The sequence below is a fragment of the Eucyclogobius newberryi genome, unplaced genomic scaffold, assembly GCF_026437365.1.
Source record: "Eucyclogobius newberryi isolate DKJ021-1_F unplaced genomic scaffold, fEucNew1.0.hap1 SCAF_21, whole genome shotgun sequence".
In the NCBI taxonomy this organism is placed as follows: Eukaryota; Metazoa; Chordata; class Actinopteri; order Gobiiformes; family Gobiidae; genus Eucyclogobius; species Eucyclogobius newberryi.
The window spans coordinates 10500439-10518984 of record NW_027315846.1 but is presented as its reverse complement, the minus strand read 5'-3'; the positions used below and the strand labels follow the sequence as shown (position 1 = coordinate 10518984).

The 18546-nt window shown below is 37.1% G+C and overlaps 1 protein-coding gene and 1 gene segment (V, D, J or C); both read right to left on the bottom strand.

Annotated features, from left to right (window-relative positions):
- Positions 1–2840: 2840 nt before the first annotated feature.
- Positions 2841–13643, bottom strand: LOC140370999 (M1-specific T cell receptor beta chain-like). Its single transcript, XM_072458276.1, has 8 exons — positions 13589–13643; positions 13128–13466; positions 9985–10344; positions 6756–6908; positions 3851–4198; positions 3739–3780; positions 3168–3274; positions 2841–3084 (listed from the first exon to the last, which is right to left on the bottom strand). Exons 1-8 carry the CDS (start codon positions 13641–13643, stop codon positions 3061–3063), a joined length of 1428 nt encoding a protein of 475 aa, XP_072314377.1. The 3' UTR covers positions 2841–3060.
- Positions 13644–17001: 3358 nt separating this feature from the next.
- Positions 17002–17525, bottom strand: LOC140370998 (T cell receptor beta variable 7-6-like). The segment is given in 2 exon segments: positions 17002–17396; positions 17468–17525. Coding segments are annotated over 2 exon segments (453 nt in total).
- Positions 17526–18546: the final 1021 nt, after the last annotated feature.

Sequence of the window (18546 nt, the reverse complement as noted above, 5' to 3'; positions counted from 1 at the left end):
CTAGAGTTTGAGAGAAAACTGCTGTAGCTAAAATGGAGCTAAAAGAGCAGAACAATGAACACCAGACAAAGGTCCAGATGATGGAGGACGTCTTTAGGACGTCTGTTCAAGAGGAGCATAAAGATTTTGAAATGTTGGATAAAGAGATTAAGGTATGAACAAAAAAAACTAGAGGTAAAAGTGTCTGAGACCATCGAGGAAGTGGAAGGACTAAAACGTTAACAAGAGAAATGTCCAGATGATGGAGGAACCAGTCACCACAAAAGCACAATGTGCACACAAGACTGGAGAAAGCTCTGAGGAGCAGAATGAGCAGAAGATCAGGCAGATCTTCACCAGGATCAACAGAATAATCCAATAAACTCTAAAGCACCTTTCTCCTCCCACCACCAGAATCACAGTCAGAAAAGGTTTATTGCCACAGTTCACAAACATAGAACACGTTAGCACACGTTACGGTGCAACATCAAACAATGAGTAATAAAATAATAATAATAACAACAACAAATACAGAGAGAAATATAGCATGCATAAATTAAGAATTTACAAATAAAATAAGATGAAAAAGTCAAAGTCATGTACACAGATATTTACACAAATATTATAGATGGTCAGGAATATTCCAGAAAGTGAAGAGTGTTAAATAAATAAAATAATAATATCAAGACTTAATATTAAAACAACTTTAAACAATTGCACTAAATTAAGAATAGGTCACATCTGTGTTTAGCAGCTTAATAGATGAAGGTATAAAACACAACTAACATCTATTTGTTTTGGCTCGAGGTGTATTATAGCGCCACCTGGAGGACAAGAGGAACTCTGTAACAGGATGTGCATAGAATGTTATATCAAATTATGAATTAGTTTATAATTGACCACTTATATTCTTTATTCAAAATGAGTGTTTGCATAATGTGCATCTTACATTTAAACCGTAATGAGTGAGTGGTATTATGTGATTGTTGCTGTCTCACAAACATCCACCAGGTGGCACCAGGCGTGACAGGTTTTGTATTTCTCTCACATAAAACACTCAAGTTGCTTCTAAAAATCACTTTTTCTATTGTTATTGTATAAAGCTGTGTCCTTTACTCTAGTGATGCTTATTGTGGTTCAGAGTCCTCCTCTGGGTTATTTTCACAACTGGAAATGAAGCAGGAGCGTTGATCTTTTACACTACACTCACTTTTTAAATGTTCTTTTAAATGAACCTCATACATCATTTACACAATATAATACTGTTTCTGCATCTGCATCAACCTTTAACAGATCAGGACCAAAGAACATCCACATATTTTAATGTAATATTTTTATGTTTAAACCTCTTGATGGTGTTTATTTGGTGAATCTATGTAATTCTAATAGAATCCTTCAAATCCTTAAAAGTAATTTAATCAGCTCATAAACCTAATATTTAATGGAATCATATTTTAATACATTTGAAACAACAAATAAACCAAACAAACACATTTAGCCGCCCACACTGACATAAATCATTAGCACAACAAAGTATCTTGTTATTTTATATGATCTTATTAGTGAAGAGTGATTAGAAGTGTTTAACTCATTTTACACACATTTCTTAATGTTCAATTATATTAATAAACATGTAACAACACATGCATAAAACACAATAGATGTGTGCATAGGTGTGGGCCAGACTGACAGACATTAACATCTCAATATAAATATCAGAATAATCAGGAGATAGTTTTACAATACAACATAAATGTGTTGAATGTTAGTTGAGGTTAAAGTGCAGACATCAAACAAAAGACTGTAAAACCCTGACAAAAGTGCTGAAATATCGTTTTATACTCTTATTAGAGAAATTACAACATTTCTTTTTGCAGTATTTGGTAACAGCAAATATATATTTCCCACTTTACCCACAGTTTGTGAAAAGTGATGTTCTACTTCTGACACTTTTCAGGTTCTGTCAGACGTTACATGTGATCTAGTTTAAAGCCAAACTGCACATAAACGACTGCACGAGATAAACCTGCAGAAGTGAACACCTAAACGTCACATTTTCCAGATGTTTGTTCTGAAAGTGGCAGGAGCGGCGGTGCAGACAGGGTTGTGTGGGGGCGGCAGGTGCAGGTGGTTAAAGGAGACTTTTTGCAGATGCTGTGACCACGTCCTGTTTCCTCTCGCATCTAAAACCTGCTTTAACCCGGTTTGACTCACCACAGACACATTTCCTGTCAGCGCTCGATACATTTGCAATCATTTGTGCTTCTAGTTTAATCCTTCTGCTTTGGATTTAATAATACTTGTTTATATTTGTATTCTCACTTTATTAACCACAAAAATATCCATGTTAGTGTTAGTGCCATGTTCTAAATTCCTGCCTTAAACTTATTTTACAATCAAAAATATTCCTTAACTCTTCAAACAGCCATAGCAGCTATAAATAAGAGTATAACGTGGTGCTGAGGCAGATATGGAGATAATGTTTGTATGTTGTGTTTTAACTGGCTCAAGTTCAGTTGTTTTTAAATGCAGCTGCTTCATTTGCAGTTCAAAATGTAATTAATTGTCTCAAATAGCAGAAAACATTCCTCTTCCGGTGCATTCACACTTGCACTAACACCACATTCAAATTGTGACTAAACTAGAACTAAATCAGGACCAAATTAAGTTTATATCAGAATTAAATTGGGCTCAAACTGGGACCAAACCAGCACAAGTGTGAATACAACCTTAAACTCTTATGTTTAAATGATGCAACAGATCAGCCCTGAACTCATGAAGAAACTCAAACATGATCAACAAGACAAATAAGAAACAAATATGTGTTTTATTTAAAAACTTAAGCAATTACAGCGTTCAGTAGCTCTTTACAGACATAACATATTTAAAATCCACTGCTTATAGCGCACAATTAAAATACATCAGCAACTCAAAGTGCTGCACACGTTTAGAAATATCAGAGGGCAAAAAAGAACAACAAGAACATTTATAGATTAAACAGATTTGATGCTAAACCAGGCGACAATACGATGAAAGACTCTGATGCCACGATTCTTCTGATGACGCCAACTTGAATTTGACTCAGGTTTGTTTCCCGTTCAAACGCTGTAACAAAACAGGAAAAAACACAGTTACTCAGACTTTCAGGATCACTGCTGAACTCAAACAATTCATATTTTTGTACCGACCTGAATCCTCCAGACCAGGAAAGCCACAAAGAGCCCGTAGACGACGCCTTTGACAATGAAGACGACGTATGACAGTTTGGCGGTTTGCGTGACCTTCAGGTATTCCTCTGTGGACACATTAGAGACACAAATAATGACTCACCATGTGTCAAGCCTTAACTCAATAGCAAATGAATGGAGTCCTTTGAAATGAAATGCAGTATTTTGCTCACTCAAAGTTGCATTAAATTGGTGCATTATTCATTCTTTAGTTCACTCAGAGCGCTGAAGTGACACTGTAACACATTTGAACCGTAAACCTTTTGGTAAGTGGGCATATTCTCCAATTAAGCTACAGATGCACCTATTTTTAAAACGTAAATGCAAATAATTTGAGCCTCGATTGGCTTTGTCTATGTGTCGATGTGTTTAAAAGCAGTTGAAGCCCATTTTTACAAAGACACATTTAAATAAGTCTCATTTAAATAACCGATCACATAATAGAGGCCAAACTATTGATTTTCTGACTTGTCCAGAGTCTGATGAGTTCATAGAGTCAAACACATCACATACATAATACATCATTTCATACCTCTAGTCAAGCTCGTCAAGCCACCTTCTTCTTCTTCTTTTTCTGAGGGAGACACATTTTTGATGAGACATTTCCTCTTTGAAGATGGCCATTGTAAACGTCTTGGACTCACCTTTAATCCCACAAACTCCATCAGTGTAATCTTTGTATCCTGTCCCGTCATAGAACTGGACTGTGCAGTTGAAACAGTTCTCTGGGTTGTTCCAGTCTGTGGCTTTCACTCTGAGGCGGCTGCTGATGCTGTAGTGCTTTTCTTTCCTCTGGGCCGCGCTGTCTGTAGAAACCCCTTGAGTTCTGTCCAGTCCATTGACCTTCCAGAACACGGTCACGTGATCCGGGTAGAAGCCCCTGGCCACACACACCAGCGTCTTAGCTTTAGGGTCTTCTCTTCTCCTGGGACGCTCGCTCTCAGACGGGACAAAGACTTGTACTTCTGGTGGTGTGACCGCATGGTCCGATTCTGCAGAAGGACAAAATATAAACATGTAGAAATGTGACGTTTTACACATGGATAAAGTGTGTCGTGGACTAAAATGGAAATTGTCGTGAATTTTCATCAACGTGATTCAGTGACAACTCGGCAAATTAAACCAGTGTTTAAACAATTACTGCAAATTCAAGGTCGTTTCATCTGCAGATATTGTAGAGTTTAGTAAGAACAAATGTTTTTAACCTCGACTCTCTTGTAATTCTATATAAACCTCTGTAATATTGTTTGTTTTACCAAAAATACTACATAGAATAACTACACCTTCATTGGCCTTAATAAAGCATGAACAAAGAGTTTATTCACAATTATTCAACCTCAGTAACATAATATCATAAGTCATAACCCATTATTTTAGTCATTCTAAAGTCTTTGTACATTATGAATTAAGCTCATGTTTTATCAAGGCTATTTTAGGTTTTTTCACAGTTTTTCCAGATTTTGCTGTGAAACATTTTCTTCATAATTCTTAGAACACTATTCTTCTATAACAATAACACAGGAATAAAAATATATGCTTCACAACAACAGCACTTATGATATTATTATATTTAGCCTGAGCGGTTGTTGTTCACACTGTTCCACTGCCACTGTTAAAACCTCCACCTCTTTTACCTCAAATGCTCCAGTCGGATTAACACCAAATTCAACCAGTATTTTTCTCCTTTACATTTGGATCAAAATACAAAAGCCGTTTATGTCACTGCTCCAAAAGAAACTGAATCTTTCCTCATGAAACAGATTTTTGTTCTGACTTTGTGGAGATTACAAAGACTTACCCAACACAGTCAGTTTAGTTCCCTCTCCAAAGTACGCCTGCTCGTTGTAGTTCACACTGCTACAACGCGACTGTCAAAACCTCAACCTTCCCAGCTTCATTTCCCACTTCAATAAAACACCTCATTTCATGTTAAAAACAGAAAACCTTCATCAATAACTTTTATATCCATTGAAACGCTGTAGATCAATAGTTTGTGCTGAATCGGGCGAGTTTTGTGATTGTTTTCACTGCAAAACTTGATTTCAAAGTGTTTTACAATCAACAACACAACTTTCTAGAATAAAAGGTGATCATTTTATGCATTTTCTTACCCAAGACAGTGAGTTTGGTCCCAGCTCCAAAGTAAGCCTCGTACTGGTTGCCCACAGTAACACGTGGATATAATAAGAACCTAATAACTCTGAGCACGGATCTCACCTTTTCTCTTGCAAAAACAATGCTTTAATGTTTGTATTTAAGGGTTCGACATATTCTACCTTTGTAACAAGCAGTTTGGACGATTTGAAGGACATCATTCTTACCTAAAACGGTGAGTTTGGTCCCAGCTCCAAAGTAAGCCTCGTTGTAAGAACACAGAGCGACTCAACTGTGCAAAAACGTGCTGCTTTTTCTGCCTCTGCTTCAACACGATCACGTCTTTACCACTGGCACATGTTTGGGGCCAGGGCCGGCTTTGCAAATGAAAACCTTGTTCAATGTGATACGTTTAGCATTGATTTGGATGTTGAATCTACAGCTCAAAGCTCAACGTTTCTGAGACTTATTGGAGTTTTGTAAATGTACTTCACACTGCAATATGGCCAAGAATCTAACCTGTTTCTGACAAACACTGATTTACTTTATTCTTACCACCTTTTGGATCAAGCCAGAGAAATCAGAGGAATGTGAAACGTTCTAACATTCTCCAAACATACTGCACTATAATACAAACGTAGACTATATTAATACATCTGTTTATGCTGTTTTATTTGCAATTCAAGGAGATTTCTTACCTATAACAGTCAGTTTAGTTCCTTCACCAAAGTAGGCTTCGGAGGTGCTAGTCACAGTGTGAAAGTTCTGTACTCAAATGTATTTGCAGTACTTACCTTTAGGCACAAACAGGTCCAAGTACTACAACTACTGCTATACTACAAGTGACTATATGGCCACATTTTGACTCACCCACAACAGTCAGTTTAGTTCCTTGGCCAAAGTAAGCTTCACTGTCGAAGGCACAGCAATAAGACTTAACATAATAACCTCACCAATAAAAGTCACTCAATTGAAGTATGTAAGTCACAAATATAATGCTGTAGTTGTTTAGGTCTCTTACCTAAAACAGTGAGTTTGGTTCCTCCACCAAAGAAGGCTTCAGAGGATCCAGAGTCACAGTGAACTGACTCAATGCTAAAATCAGACCATTTCTTTCCTAAACTTACTGCCAATGTCCTCAGGAAATGAGTGACTTACCAATCACTTGCTTCAGTCCATACAATAACTATATTTTCAACATTAGAACAGAATTAAAGGCACACAAATCAATACATTATGGTGTCTTACCCAGAACTGTTAATTTAGTTCCTCCACCAAAGAAAGCCTCGCTGCCAGAACCAAACACAGTGTATTCAGCCATTGCCTTAACACTGAACCAGCTGCTTTTCAGTCATTCTTTTACTAATACTGTTTTAACATGTACCACCACCATTACTGACTATGTGCCCGTCATAGTTAAAGATAAATGAATCAGGCTGTGTTGGTTCTACTCACCCAGAACAGTCAGTTTGGTTCCTTGGCCGAAATACGCTTCATAGTTGGCACAGAGCTCAAGCGTGATATCAAAATGTCCTCGTATGGATCTCAGCCTCGAATGCCAGTTTATCACACCACAACATTTAAATATTATACATTTAACTGCATTTGCTCACCTAAAACAGTCAGCTTGGTTCCTGTCCCGAAGTGAGCTTCGTTCACATTGTCACAGTGAAACGTTACAGAGCAACAAACACTCATCATTCATTTGACTGAACCAATATACATCTGTGCAGACTCAACATACCTGTGATTCTACTTCATGTAAGACCAAGAGCATCATAAAAACATCATATTTACCTAGAACAGTGAGTCTGGTGCCTGGTCCAAAGTAAGCAGGTTCAGTGTAGGTCACAGTGCTGTTACTGCAGATCAAAACTCAGCTTCAACACTCACTGTTTCTTCCATGAAACAAGAGTCTCTTTAGACCAGACTGTGGCCACAACTATCCACAACTCTGACTTTCACCTCGTCTCCTAAACAGACTTCAGCTCCAGTCACAGGCCTCTGTCATATTTATAGACTCACAGTCATTTGGAGACAGTAGCATCAAAATCTAAATAATAAATGATATTCTAATGTCCTCAGTGAGTGAAATGTCCCGTTCAGAGCGAGGGTTGTGTCCATGTGGACTTGTCTCTGTCCTGTTTCTCTCTGTTCCTGTCCCAGTGCAGTGAGAGCAGCCCTGTGTGAGCGCTCAGAGGTTTTTGTACGGCGCCTCTATAGGAGTGTATCACGGTGCCCCATGTCCCCACCATGAAAAGACTTCATACAAAAAGCTCAGCTCTCACCCGCCTCCTCTGAGAGCGCCGCTTCACTCATATCTATAGATCTCACTGAGCTTTACACAAGCTCAAGAGAAGAGCTTTTTATAGAACAGGAAGAAGATGAAGGACATCACACATGTGTCACATACATGTCATACGTCACATACGTCACATACGTCACATACGTCACATACGTCACATACGTCACATACGTCACATACGTCACATACGTCATATGACAGGTGTTTTTTTACTTTGCATGGAGTTGGAAGTTATATCTTGTTCAAACTCTTTAGCGTTTTTAGTGGTGATAAAAACTACAATAACTACGTTGACCAAATCTGTTTTTAAAATACTTTCTTTTATGAGGCCAGGGGCATCCACAGTATTTATAACATTATTGTTTTGATCAGGAATCAAATCTACATCACATGTTGTCATTTCAGAGACCAGTTTATTTTATGTGATTTTATGTGATAAATATAGCACACATTACTCACATGCACTTATCACATTTATTTTACCTGGAAAAAAATTAACAACAAATTCTTATTTACAACGTTGGCCTGAGAGTGCTAGAGGGATTTAACTAATGAATACACATCATCCAAGTCCTTAAAAATGTACTTTAGTTTATATTTTAAAGCAGTATTCTTGAAAGAACAATGTATTTTATCTTCAAATCACTTGTTAAGCTGAATAAATTCACTCAGTGGCAAGAAAAATCTATCAAAAAATCTGATCAGGTTCTTATGGCTCCAGATGTGTTTTCTATTGCAGTGCCACGTGCTGCCTGTAGAGGTCAGTGTGGGATCACATTGTTATAATGTGTTTAAACTTTGGGACACACATATAAACTTCTTTATTTGTGATTATACATGTAAATGACATTATGTAGATCAAATGTGGGGTTCATTTAAGTTTATTTCTTCTCTCTAACACTTTCTGACAGTTGAGGCTCTAACAAAAGACTTCATGTTAAACATAGAAACAATCAAACTATTAGTTGCAAAACAATGTTGATTCTTGATCTTGATTTTTATTCAATATCTATCTCTTCAAAACCACCTTTCAATAATGTTATATTTATTGTTGTTCTCCTCTAAAGCGTCTGTGGGAGTCCTGAAAAGCACTATTTACAGTAAGTGTTGTGTATTATATTGTATTAAAGGGTTGAACTCCACCCTGCCCCTTTCCCTCGCCTGTAAACCATGTGTCAGTGTTATTTGTGCAGTGATGTGGTTGAATGCTTCGCTGTGAGAGGCAGCGCAGTAGAACGTGCCACTGTCGTCTGGGACCAGATTACTGATCACGACAGAGAAGTTATTCTTGGCTCCATCGATTAAACACTGGAAATTTTCCCTTTTTCTTTCGTATTCACTGCAGACCAGTTCTACCTTTGCTCCATAAACCTTCTGTCTGTACCAGAACATATAAGCTCTGTTCATTGGACGTCCCTCCAAACTGCAGTCGATCCTCGTGGAAGAACCAGGGTCAGTAAATAGAGTTCTCGTTGGCTGAATAACTGTGATGGAGAGACCTGGAGGAACAGAACATGGTTAGGTTCAACTCCAAGAAGAATTATATATACAAAAATATAAAACAAACTGACCTGATCTGAACAGTAGAGTCAGACACAGGAACAGCATGTTGTTGATGAGAGTCATGGTGCTGAATGAAGCTTAAATCAAAGGTGTCACAAGGTCACATGATCCGAGGGTGGGACAAGGTTAGGCCCCTTGATAAAAAATAGATAAAGAAATCACAGCAAATCATCAGCTTCCTAAATTTCAATACAATATATACATTTTACAGCACGACAAAGCTCTCAGTTAATCATGTTTTTCAGATATTTGCTGAAGTTCTCTTATCTTTGGATGAATGAAGGCAAAAAATGAATAGTTGTTGGCAGTTCCAAAATGTATAAAATATCACATTTGTTCATGTGTCTTTTTATTTCAAAGGCACATTTTTTTGCTGGAGTTTGTTTTTGTGATGTTATTACATTTAAACTAGTCAGATTTGTGGCGAGACAAAGCTTTATTATAAGAATGTATGTTTTTATTTTTGAGCAACAAAAACACCTGCATTTAGTTTCAGTTTATCCAGTTTTTATTCAGACATTTTGTTCACAAAGGCTAAAGTAAGTATTAAATAAATGCTTTAGATTCCACCAAAAACAAATACATATAAACCTACTTTATATCATTTTCATCTTTGTCTTGACAGTTTGTAATGAACAGTTCAGATCTTATATTCTTCACCACAATCTACACGTCCTCTCAGTTTGATTTGGGCTTTATTCTTCTCCCATTGTCCAAAAGATATAAAACACTTTGAAATGACATTTTCTGTATTAACTTGAGTTTCGTGGTCTTTTCTTTTCTGCGACTCTTGTACCACAGACCACTCAATCCAACGTATCATTTGAGAGGTTTTTGTGATGCGTTTCCTTTGTTCCTGTGACTGTGTGGCTTGTCTCGCAGCTCCAAAATACACGCCACAGTCTGAGGTGGTCAGGTTGGAGATGTGAAGATGAGCCGCCCTCTCTCCATCACCGCTCACAGAAAAAGCCTCCGTAAATGCGTCCTCGGCGTTGGGGATTTTGTAGTACATGTACCCTAGAAGTTTGAGCGCCGTGTCTCCATTTAGTCGCTGGTACCATAAAATTGTGTCGTATTTGGTGCTTTGGTGAGACAGAGTCAGTTTTAGCTCAGACCCGGGTTTAAAAAATACATCTGGAGGCGACTGGAAGACTTTATGTTCATTTAGACTCACGGCTGCAAAAGAATGTGATAAATAGTTGTTAAAAGTTTACATGTGCTTGAAATGAAGAGACGTTAAATGCATCTTTACCTGTGATCATTAATGTTGTGATGAAAGGAAGGATGACTTTAGTCCACCTCATGTTGAGAATGACACGTATCATCACAAAGACATGACGTTTAATTGAGGACAGACAGGAAGTGACTCTTACTCCACAGACAAGCTTTTTATTTTTTACATAAACCATGGGAACAATACAAAACATTTGAATCTTTTCAGACCAACGCATTTTCATCAAATCATACATTTCATTATTTTATTCAGCTCTTACACACTAAAACATCAAAGTTTTATTCATTAAACATTTGTATCTCAAAAAGTACAACAGGCAGAAACTTGAAGTAGTTTTTATCTGGTTTGAAAAAATATTCTGACATTTTTAGTCGTTTGTCATTTTTGGGGGAAGAGGATTGTAATTTCAGCATTTGTGAAAATGTTTTTAAAAAGTTAATGTTTTAAAGTTTATTGTGATTCATTGAGCATTTTTGCTGTATAATAAGGACTGTTGCATAACACAATAGTCCTAAAAACGACACTACAACATAGAAAAAGACAGGACTTGTTCTATTGCAGGTCATGAAGATGTTTGGGATGTCAGTGCTGCCTAAATTATTTGAATAATCTCCAGAGAGACCTTCACTTCTGCCATTGTTGACACGTCTCAATTAACATAATTGACATCATTTAACTATTATAGCATAAGCTTCTGACCGTCCCTCACTTTGCTGCAGTCATCGATATGCAGAGATGTGGATTTACAGACGTGACTTAATTGAGACAATGATTAGTCCATTTAATCCAGTCAAAGTTTAATCAAGATGTTTCTCCTAAAAAATATAGCTTTACAGTTGATGATCAGATGTACAGATTAAACATGTTTCCACTTTTCAAAATGTGCTTTTCCACCTCAAGCAAGTGTATGACGTTTTATGCGAATTAAGGATTCTAAATGTGAAATGTGACATTTCTATCACACGTTACCTCAAAATGTGCATTAAAAATAAAGTGATGGAAACACAGTTATTGTTTCATTTAATAGGAACAAACTGGAACATGTCACTCACCACTTTTTTATTTGTGACCAGCGTTTTATGAAGAAGAACAATTCAAAAAATCATATAAATTACAAAAAAATATAAGCAATATTCAATCGTTTGGTTGTAGTGACTTAAAGGACTTGGGACTCGACTCAGACTTGAGGCCAAAGACTTATTTGCTCTAAATTGCCTTCCCATGTGTCCAGGTCTTCACTTTACAACTCCAGGACTCAACAGAACATTATTGTAATGAAAATACATCCTAAATCATCTCATTATAGACGATACAAAAACCTGAGAACACTTTTAATAACGACACCCATAAACCTGAATAAACCACAACAGCAGGTGCAGCTTCTCTCTCTCTGAAAACCACTAATATCAAACAAAGTGCTATAGTTTTTGTTCACTTTGTCACTTTCTTTGTATCGATGTGCTTCACTGGCTGCACAGAAGTAAACTCCGCTCCGTTCTGCTTCGTCTAACTGGATTGACAGTGACCCGTTTTTGGCCTAAGTTCCCCCCAAATCACCACTGATGCTAAATGATGTTTCATATTGCTTTTCCATAGTGACTTCTTTATAATTTAAATATCCGATTAACTTCATGGCCGTGTCTCTGAATGGTTGTTGGTACCAAAGCATCAGTCTGTAGTCTGATTTCCCATGAGTGCAGTAGATGTTTACTTTTTCATTTACGTGTTTGATTAAATCTGAAGTGGATTGATGGACCTGAAGACCAAAACAGCATCCTGGAAACACAAGAACATTAGCAACAATGTCAAAAGTACGGCAAATTCATTAATTTTAACCTTTTTTTTGCCATCAATTATAAATCACACATAATCAATTACCTGTCATGAGGCAAAACAGGCAAAAGTAAATCATTATAAAACGTTTTTTCTTCAAGTTCAAGTCACGTCAAGAACGACAGTATTTGTCCTTTGTTTGAACAGGAAGTAGTTGTATTATAGCGGCTGTTTGTGGGCGGAGTTTACATGATGGATTCATATGTTGGTTCTAGTTGTTGAGCTATAGCTTTAGTAATTAGTGTCATGATGATGTCATGATGATGTCATGGTGATGGTTGCTCCGCAGTATCTTCTGGTCCAATGTTCAAGTAGTGGTCCAAGTATCTTCACGAATAACACATCCACAGATATAAGTAACATAATTATGGTTGAGATATGCAATAGGATTTGAACTGGACATTCCTAGTGAAGTTTTATTCCAGCGCAAAAAATATGACACATTAAAATAATACTTATTTGAATGGGTCTATGGCTAATTTTCTTTTATCTTGCATCAGTAAGTCTACAAAGAGAAACATACTTCTTAATACTGAAGTGAAAGTACATTTAGCAAAAGTTGTAATTACTAAAAACCCCTCAGACAGTAAAGTCTTCAGTAAAGTCTTTAAATCTGGAGTTGCAGCTCCATCCACAGAACACAAACCAACATAGATTTTGTACTTTAGGCAATAATTATGTTTGTATTACAATAATGTGATACATGAAATAACATGGCTTCAGATTCATGGACATTTCAACATCTGGTTTACATAAAGTGTAAACTACAATGACACAATGAAATCCACATTTGCAGGTGTTGGTTTCTCTGTTTTTTCATGTTCCTATATTTTTATATCAGATTTGGCTGAGCTCAACATGCTCCAGGTGCAAATGGCTGTGAGCTCATTTTAATCAGAGTCAATATTCTTGTCATGGGGTCGACCTCTTTGACTCACTGTGCTACTCGCTGCACAGTAATACTTGGCACTCTCGTTGTTCTTTGGAAGAGTTAAAATACAAGTCTGGTCCTTCAGTGCTCCACCTTTCATCTCCACATCCACTCCTTTCTCTGGATATCCATCCTTCATGAACATGTATCCCAGAAGCTGCAGTTGAGTGGAGTATTTGGATTGTTTGTACCATAATATACAGTTGTAGTCTTGGATGCTGTGAGAACATTTGATTTCACTTGGTTGTTCCATTTCAATGACAATTTCAGATGGAGTTTGATGGACATTTGTAGAAGAGCCTTAAAAAACAAAAAGTCACAACCATTATCACAATTTTCCCCTAAATCGTACGATATATTTAGCCAAGTATACACAATATATACTGAATTAGATACATATTCAGAAAATATATGAAAAATACCTGAAGCCAGTATAATTTTAAAGGCTATTAAAATTATAGAAAGTTCCATGATCATTTTGGCTATGCATTCATACTCAAATCTATCTTTTCATGCACATGTTTCAGTTTGATAAGTGTTATGTAAAAGTGGGAGGTACAAAACACTGCTGTTCCTATTGGTTATTGTTCATCGAGCCCAAGGGGAAAGTACAAAGTAAAAGTAGGCATAATTTGCCACTATTACTTGTACTTTACTTACTTACATTTAGTTTAACTCCACTGCATTTCTTAACTGGACTGGAAAGTACAAAGTATTTCTAATAACATCTTTAGACTTCAGGTCAAACAAAACAAATGCAAGAAAATTAAAGAGCCTGAACCTGATTTTAATTTATTCAAGTCAAAATACAAATCAAGTCTAGATCTCTTAAAAAAGTAAAGGTGAAGTTAAATATTTAGTTAATAATATTTTATTTATTTTATTTATTTTATTTATTTTATTTATTTTATTTATTTTATTTATTTTATTTATTTTATATTATTTTTCCCTGTGTTGCTGCACGTTTGGAAACTATCATTTATGTGTTATTATATTATAACACGTGCTTTATTCTGTAAATAACGTGGTTTGTGTTGATGCTGCTTCTTATTGTGACAAACGGCGCCCTCTATTGGATTAAATGCACATTACATCACATCAGTCTTGTCAAAGAGCTGCTGCAGGTGTGTGAAAACCGTTATTCCTCAGTATTTCTGGGCTGACTTGGTTTTTGTTGCAGTCACTGTGGCTACTGGCCGCGCAGAAATACACAGCGCTGTCTGAGGCTGTTTCCAGAGTCAGAACACGCAGAGACGATTGACTGGACCCGCTCCCACTAACGACGTACGAGCTTTCAAACTTCTTTTCTACAACTAAAGTGGAGTAACTGACGTAAGCGACGAGGGTCAGGTCTGTGAGTCCAACAGTTTGTCTGTACCACAGGATCATGTCCAAGTCTGAGCTCCAGTGGGTGCAGTTAATGAGCAGCTCTTTAACCGGAGCTGTGATGATGCTTTTGGGACTTTGGTCGACCGCATATTTGGACTGATCTGCAGAAAAAAGAAAACAAAGAAGGAAAAACGTTTCATTTTTATGTCCTGATGAATTAAAATGCTTCAAATGCTTTTGGTCTCACCTGAAAAGCACAAAGGCAGAGTCGCTAAAGAGAAAAGAAGTGTGAACTTGAACATGATGCTGACTCAGGGCGGAGTGTGTGTGTTTCTGAGGATGAGAGAAAGACGTGGGAGGAGTTTGAGTCAGGGGAGATAAAAGAAGCCAATCAAAACTGTCCACGTCATTTATTCTGAAGAAGTTAACCTTTAGTCTCAGGAGAACATGACTATTTACAGTAGGAATAACAGTCTGCAGTAAAATTACATGTCAAAATCAATCAAAATCAACATTAGCTCACAACTGATGATCGCTTTAGAATATACAAGTTATTAAAGTGCATATGACAGGATTTAATGCTTTATTAGGACTTTGTTTGATGTGATAGTAAGTGTGATAAGTATTTAATCTAGTTTTATATGAGTGAAGTGGCACTTTATGTAGTAAAGTCAAATAAAAGGGCGGGTGTTAGCGGGACGTGAAGATCTGCATGTTTACAGCCCCCGGAATCGCTGTCGTGAAAAGAGCCTTGTTTTATTGTACGTGGACCAGTTTACTATGTATATTATATAAGTTTTAATATATGTCTCTGTGGGAATTAGTCCAGTCAAACAGAAAGTATCTCACTCTATGTACTTTTATCAAGTTGTCAGCTTTATACTTGAGTTAATGTGTGTTAGCCTTTAGCTGTGAGACAAAAAACACTATTACAAACATAGTTTTCCTCTGGCTCTGAGATCTTTTTCATTTGTATTTATTTCAGCAGAACTCGGCTAATTCCCAGAAGACAAACAGAACTAGCTGTGCGCTAACATGAACAGGACTTATTCAACATCCAGAGACAAATCTATAAAAGACACAAGATGAAATAACAATAGGATTAAGTTGGTCATGTCCTGAATAGTTTTAAAATAGCCTTGATCATTATAGTGTGAGACTAGAAATTGCTTCTGTTTTTAATTATAATTGTGGAGAAATGTATGTTTCCCTTTCAGGCCTTGTTTCATAGTGTTGAGATTTAAATTTTAACACTAATCTTTTATTTCTTTGTCTTCTTTTGTCCCACTTTAGGAGCAGGTTTTTAATATTACAATTCCAATGGCCATGTTTGGATTGTAAAATAATGATGTAACTGTAAATATGTTGTTAAAATGCACATGAAGTGATGAAAAACGACTACAACATGCACATGATCTGTCTTTATTTGGTGTTTGTTTGCATCTGGAGTGTGATGCTGCTCACTTCTTCCTCGTGTGGCTTCATTTCCCACCACCAGCCACTTTAATGTGAGTGTTTGCCAAAAGCAGCAGGTGTCTTCTGTAATAGTAGAGTTTTTGTTCATGTTTTAAATGACTTTGTGTCACTGTGTTCACTGACGGCACAAAAGTACACTCCACTGTCTCCGGGCTGCAGCTTTTCCACTGTCAATGTGCCACTTTCAGCACTCGGCCTTGTAACTGAAAACCCCTGTTTAAAATCAGGCTCAAAATCAGGAGTTGATGTGGTCGTTGTGAAAACGATTAGTCTCATGTTTTCTCCAGGCCTCTGTCTGTACCAGTACATCTGATAATAAGACTGTCCCATGTTGTGGCTGCAGTGGAGAGTGGAGTTCCTTCCTTCAGATTCACACAAACTGTTCTTCTGGTTCACACTGGAAAAACACACACCTGAGCAAAGAAACAACAAGTGAGAAAATGGAACACGACACAAAGAGAGAGAAAGTTAAGCAAGAAAAAAAAGTCTGTCAAAAAGTTACATTTTCATATTCTTCATTTTTTGAATGTCAGTTATAATTTGTCCAGTTTTTGATTGTTGGTGCAGTTTGTGTCAGACATTTATTTTTAATGTCCTTCTTTAATTTGCAGCCAAAATTATGTTGCAAAAGTATCTATCTGTTGTGTCCATGGCAGGAGTTTTGAGCCCCAGTGAAATGCTTTTAAATGGAAAACTTTACATTTACATCATTATTTTATTGCAAACGGGACAATTCATGCACAAACTGGGATCCACATCAAACAATTACAAGTACTAAGTAAGTCTTTTTTGTTTAAATTAACAGTCAGATTCATAACAATTGCAGACAAAACAAATGGGATGATATTTCCAGTTTCACCAAATAATGCAGATTAATTAAGAAATCTTACCGTTAAACAGCATCAGTAAAAAGAAGCTTTGGAGACCCTTTTCCAAACGGGCCATTTTGTCCGAGGTGGAGCCAGACTCTGGTGTTAGAGAAGTCCTGTACATGTTTCAGCACTTGCAGCGTTGGTGGGCGTGTCTTTATTCACACATTGTGGTCAATAGTCCCCTCTACTGTGCACTCAGAGTCTGAAGAGGTTTTTGTCCAGCGTTTCCATGACTTTGTTCCATTGTGTTGCCTCACAGCACAGAAATACACGGCTGTATCTGCAGCTGTTACTTTTCTCACTGTAAACGTCCCATGTTCCGCATCGGGACGCTCTGCTGAGTATTTATTTCCTTTGAACCCTCCAAAGTCATGGTCATCTTTGCCGTACATTGTGTAAACTATGAGTCTCATGGTTTCTCCAGGAAGCTGTCGATACCAGTACATTTGAGGATAACCAGCGCCTTTAGTGTGGCTGCAGCTCATCGAGGCGTCATCTCCTTCTTTTGTCCAAACCATCTCAGACTGGGTCACATCCGCGCCCTCAACTTGACCTATAATCAATATAACAACAGCCATTTAAAAAGTCTGTGGTAATAAAAGTACTTTGTTCAATGGAACTTACCTTTTACTTGTAATCTATAACACAAAATGGCCAGAAAGGTGAAAATATGTCTGAACATGTTTGTGCCTTGAGTCAATGAACTGGAAGATGCTCAGATGTGCAGTTCTTATGCGTCACCTTAAATGACCTTCTTAGACTGAGGGTAGATCGCCCTCTATGTACAGACAATGGTACTGCATCAGCACGTTTGGAAAGGTGTGAAAGTGATGAACAAAAGGAGGTGAAGAGGATGTATGGGATGTGGAGGTTAAACAGAAAACAGAGGAACGATCAAAGAGGACAGTTATCAGTGTAGTGAAACTTTTAAAAACATTTTTATTCATAAACATGATCTTTCTGTGCCTTTCGATGTGAAACAGCATCTCAGGTTCAGTTGAGATGATGATGGTTTTAACTTAGAAGTAGAAAGTTGTTGTCCAAGGAATGACATTCTTGTTGGTTATTGAACACTTTTGGGCAGTGTGTCTATTTATAAATGTGCTATATAAATACATTTGACCTTGACTCAAGTAAAAATAAAGTTCATGTAAATGGGAGAGCTAATATCAAATTCTGTACAAAATCTGTTATTTTCAAAGAATAGTTCACACAAATGAGCCAAAACTGAACCATATCTTAAGTTGCAATGGCAGAAACACATTTTCAAGTCATTTAATATAATCATATAGTCACATAACTCTAAACAACTATCTGATGTTTGTATAACTCTTTTCCGCGTCACGTTGCCATAACCACTGTACAGTATATTGAGTGTGTGCCAAATGCTGCAGGTGTATCCTCTCTTTCAGTTTTGTTGAGTTTTTGTTCATGTTTTAAATGACTTTGTGTCACTGTGTTCACTGAAGGCACAAAAGTAAACTCCACTGTCTACAGGCTGCAGCTTTTCCACGGTCAATGTGCCACTTTCTGCATTAGGTTTTGTGACTTTGAATCTTTCGGATTTAAAATCGGCTCAAAACTGGTTGTACTTGTTGTAGTAAATACAATTTGTCTCATGTGTTCTCCAGGTCTCTGTCTGTACCAGTACATGTGGAAATAAGATCCTCCTTTATTGTGACTGCAGTGCATTGTGGTCTCGT

Excerpts from the sequence above, each read along its gene's own strand:
- LOC140370999 (XM_072458276.1), bottom strand. The coding sequence starts at position 13,643 with ATGATCATGGAACTTTCTATAATTTTAATAGCCTTTAAAATTATACTG. Across the intron at positions 4,199-6,755 it reads AACCAAACTGACTGTTCTGG|AATCGGACCATGCGGTCACA; the intron begins GTGAGTAGAACC and ends GTCCTTCTGCAG. Across the intron at positions 3,275-3,738 it reads CTTGACGAGCTTGACTAGAG|AGGAATACCTGAAGGTCACG; the intron begins GTATGAAATGAT and ends ATGTGTCCACAG.